At 28.4% G+C, this 4846-nt stretch overlaps 1 protein-coding gene across 1 annotated transcript; it reads right to left on the bottom strand.

Annotated features, from left to right (window-relative positions):
- Positions 1-269: 269 nt before the first annotated feature.
- On the bottom strand, positions 270-1064 carry LOC123202400 (auxin-responsive protein SAUR78). The gene has a single exon (XM_044618320.1). The coding sequence runs from the start codon at positions 938-940 to the stop codon at positions 533-535; it is 408 nt and encodes a 135-aa protein (XP_044474255.1). The 5' UTR covers positions 941-1064; the 3' UTR covers positions 270-532.
- Positions 1065-4846: the final 3782 nt, after the last annotated feature.

Genomic DNA, 4846 nt, shown 5'->3' on the forward strand with positions numbered 1-4846 from the left:
CACTCCAACAAGAATAAAAATAAAAATAAAAATATTTCCATTATTATTAATGTCATTTCACCCATAAAAAAGTTTAAAATTTTGAATGATTTACAAATAATAATAAGACTTTGATATTATAAATTTTCTTTGTGAAATTAAACATCAAAATCTCAAGAAGAGTAATATTATATACAAAATTTTTATGTATAAATAATGATATATCATCATATAATTGGATAGTTGTAAATTAAAGATAAAATAATATTAAATCATATTATGACACGTCATTATTTGTACACATAATTTTATTGATTTTGGTGAATTAATCACATAAACTACTAGATCTAATACATAAAACAATGCTTTAGAACAAGATCTTTAAATTTTACAATATAAAAACAAAAAATAAAAAAGATTACTTTTAACATATGATCAAAGATTAATTTTCTTGACTAGATGGATCGAAAGGTGAGCAATTTATAGCCACCTTTTACATGCATATATAATGAATTCATGCAAAAGATTAAAATTGAAAATTAAAAATTAAAAATCAAAGTGCATAGAGACTAGCAAGTTCCTCCAAAGAATCGAGGATGAGATTGGGTTCGGAATTCTCAAGCATCCAAAGAAGATGATCAAAGAGGACAACTTCACACTTCACCAAAATCAACTCTCCATTTTTTTGCTTCGATTTCTCCGTTAGAGCATTTAACAACGGATGATTTAAGTATTTAGAACTAATAACGTACCGTTTCCTCGTGCTCCCAACAAAAATGGTTACGCAGTTCTCATCTTGTTGAAGCTGATGATGATGGTCATGGCGGCTCCATGGTTCATGATCTTTGGTGGATTTGGACCTCAAGCTGCTGTAGGAAGAAGATCGCCCCAGTTGCCTCGACAAACTCTTGCATTTTCTGAGGATAAAATTTATCTTCTTCATTGAATTAAAAGGGTACATAACTTGAGAAATACTCAGAGGAGGGAGAAGAAGAAGGTTTTTTTTTTTTTTTTTCTAAGAGGGCCGGGGTGAAGAAGAAGAAGGTTGAGGTGGTGGGTGGGAAGTCTTTGTTTTCCGGTGCTAGAAAATTGGTGGGGTCTTTTAATTATTATTATTATAACTTGCAACTAAACTTATTAATCAGTCACTACTAAATGTTAATCATCAACTATTGATTCTTTTCATTCTTTGGTCTATTGAGTTTAGACATTTTTCCAATGGTGGAGTTGTTATAAAAAATTCTATAAAACTATTTTTAACTAGCTAGGAAGCACAAAAAACGTTTCTGTTTCCAAAATATCCTGAAATTGGTATGAAACATTTTAGAGACTTTTCAGAAATATAAAAAATTTGAAACATATTTCAGGAAAAAAAAAAAACTTATTTTTAATTGATTAAAAATTGATTTCATAGTTCACTCTCCATAATTTTGAATTCTAACTATAATTTTGTCTCCCCTCCTCTTTGACATCTCAAGCTACTCTCCTCTCCGATATTTTAAAACTCATCTCCTCTCCATCTCCAATTTTTCTAACTGTTGGTGGATGCTTGAAAAATTGGCTTCATCAAACACAAATTTTTTCATCATCGACAGTGCATCAATGATAGAAAATCATCTTCTCTTCGACATCTCAAACTCTTGATGAACTTGCTATCTTATACTTTCTAATCCAAGTATCATTCTTAACTTGTAACTTGTACTTTGCATGACTTAATTTGCTTTGTTTCACTTTCAAGTTCAAACAAATTATCTAAATTTTAAATTAGTTTAACTCACTCTAAGTTGTTAGTTATTATTTTGATGAGTTGATGTTGTTCTGAATCAGCTTTGGATTAAGTTGCATACTATTTCTTTCTTTACTATAGTTGTCAATTGATAGACTATGTTATTGGTTCAGTGTTCAATAGTTGTTAATTTAATATACACCATTTTATTTGATTGTAAGTTGATAAACCAAACTGGTTGAATGCATATCTTATTGTTTCTAAAAAGTTGATGTATTTTTATTAAAGAAATATTGGTTGCTATATTTTTTTAAAATAAAATTTGATATTTATAAAATATCTTTAAATTTTTCATATTTATATGTTTTTCTGCGTTTTCGTTTCCGTGCTATATACGTTTTTAGGGAAGAATTATGTTGTCATTCAACTTCATCTATTATGTATTTATTAAGTCAAATTTTTATATTCATTCATTTATATTGATGAGATTTCTCATTATTAACTGATATACATTCAGGTTATTGCTTAAGTTAAATTATAATAACAAAGATGAAAGTTTGAGAAGGCCTTGAATCTATTATGTATTTATTAAGTCAAACTTTTATATTCTTTTATTTATATTAATGAGATTTCTCATTACCAACTGATATACGTTCAGGTTCTTGTTTAAGTTAAATTATAATAACAAAGATGAGACTTTGAGAAGGCCTTGAAGTCTACTATGATGAGATATGAATTAAAATAAATAAAAAATGAACACAAGATTTTTAATTTGGTTTGACCCAATGATCAGAATATCTATATCCAAGGTGTAATATCTCCTACAGAGGATGAATATACAAGAGATAGTATATGTATGTGTATCTCTATCTCTCTATCTGGTCTTTTATATATGTAAGCCTTAAAAGTAGAAGTTATAATCAAAGAGGATAATAAGACGATTCCTAATTAAATATGATTATAAGGATTTATTCTTGTTTAAGAAGGAGAAAATAGTTTTTTCTAATTGTCACATAAGAGAATGGAAAAATCTTTTTGAGAGATTCTTAATTAAAATATTCTCAAGTGGAGGTCTTCCTGTTACCTCGAATTGGAAAGTTTGCCCATATTTCTTATCATTAAGTGGAAAGGAGATATTCCTTGATTGTTGGTCTTTTGGTTGGTTGCTTGTCGTAAGTCCTTGTATATATCTCCTTGAAGAGATGCTTCTCAGGAAGACATACTATAGGTAGGAGAATACTATATAACAATTGAGCCCCTTAGTTCTTGAAGTGTTAGAAGGACTTTAAGAACTTCAATCACTATATTACAATATCTTTATGATAAGAGCATCTTAGGTATAATGATGGCTCTATACGTTTTGAGTTATGTATTAATCTTGTTGTTTCACTTTTCACAAAATGTGATTGGATGTGCACTACATCACACGATGGGTGACATGTGTTTATGGATTGCATTGAATGACTAAGAGTTGTCTCGTTTGTACCTCGTTTGGCTATAAAAGGAGAAAGTTCGACTTAGATCTCTCACACTTTAAACACTTCTTTTCTTGCTATATTTGTGGTCCTCTAATAATACTTTCTTCTATTTGTTGGTCAAAGGAATATCATAACCAACTAATAAGATGATGAGCAACTCAACTTTGAGAGTCATGTATCAAGCTTAAGGACCTCAAGCTCGAGACACGTTTAGTTTACTCAAGTTTGGCTCAAGCTCCACTTAAAGTTATATTTTTACCATATAATATTCACATTATTACATTTTGATCTCATAACTAATATATTTATCAATTATCCATATATTTGGAGTACAAAATAAGATTTTAAGGGTGTAAGGGTAAAATTTTTAAATTATTTGAGGTTTATTGATATTTTACTCAAACCAAGTATTGAGCTAATCATCTTTAAGCTTGAACTCAACTTGGAAGGTAAACTTAAGTGGCTCAAGCTCGAGCTTGATCAACTTAGACCCTTAGGTGCACTAGTGGTTAACAAATGCTTAACATATATGATAGTGAGGTAAGAAGAGATTTTATCCTTCTTCCAATACCAAAATGTTGATAAAGTTTATTATCACCAACTAATGTACACAATTCAAAGTCTTGAGCCAAAAAGACCAAAGTAACAAAGTTAAGGATCCTCTAATAAACTTCAATATCCACTACAATATAAGATGAATCAAACACAAAGAAGATAAGAATAAAAGGGAAGTTTGAATGTGATTTGATCTGATGGTAAAAAAACCTATGTCAATAGTGTGTTATTAATTGATGTTATAACACAAAATATCCTCTAAGTGAGAATAGTAGCATTGCCTCTTGTATGCCATCTTGCCTTTCTATTCTCTCTTTGTATTAGTCCTTATATTTATAGGACAACGAGAACAAATTACATACGAATAGCAATTTTTTAATATTTCTAACTCAAATAAGATTTTAATAGTTTATTTATATTCTAATTTAACTAAAATGGAATATATGCATTAAAAACATGATCTTAATCAATAAAGAAATGACAGTTTTCCCTTTAGACATGGTGGAAGAGAAGAGGAAAATCACCTCATATATGTTGAGGAGAGTTACTCCTTTATAAACTCATTCTCACTACATCAGATCAAAGTTGAAGGTCAAGTTACTCTCCTTAATGATTAACAGATAAGAGATATGTTTAGTCGTAGTTGTTATAGTTAATTATTAATCATTATTATTTGAGCTGATTAGCATAAAATAATACTTATCATATAGATGAAAAATATTCTCATAAGGTAAACAAAAAGCTTAAAACGGTTAATATATAAATACAAATACAATACTTTAAATAAATTTCTTTTAATAAATTAACAGTAAAACTATATATATAAAACTTATGGATATAATTTTATACATAAATAATAATATATATATATATATAATATTAATATTATTTTATTTTTAATTTAAAATTATTTAATTATATAATCACGAACAATTGGAACAACAAGGTTAATGTCATTTTTTAATGGGTTTGCCATGTCTTATTTGAGAAGGAATGTAGCTAGTTTGGAGCTTTGCTTTTAAGCAAAAACAGCCAGGATTGCAAATTGCTTAGACGTAAATACAAAATCTATCAAATCAATTGAGGTTTAAACAGAGGTTGGAATCTG

Source organism: Mangifera indica, chromosome 18, assembly GCF_011075055.1.
Source record: "Mangifera indica cultivar Alphonso chromosome 18, CATAS_Mindica_2.1, whole genome shotgun sequence".
Taxonomy (NCBI): Eukaryota; Viridiplantae; Streptophyta; class Magnoliopsida; order Sapindales; family Anacardiaceae; genus Mangifera; species Mangifera indica.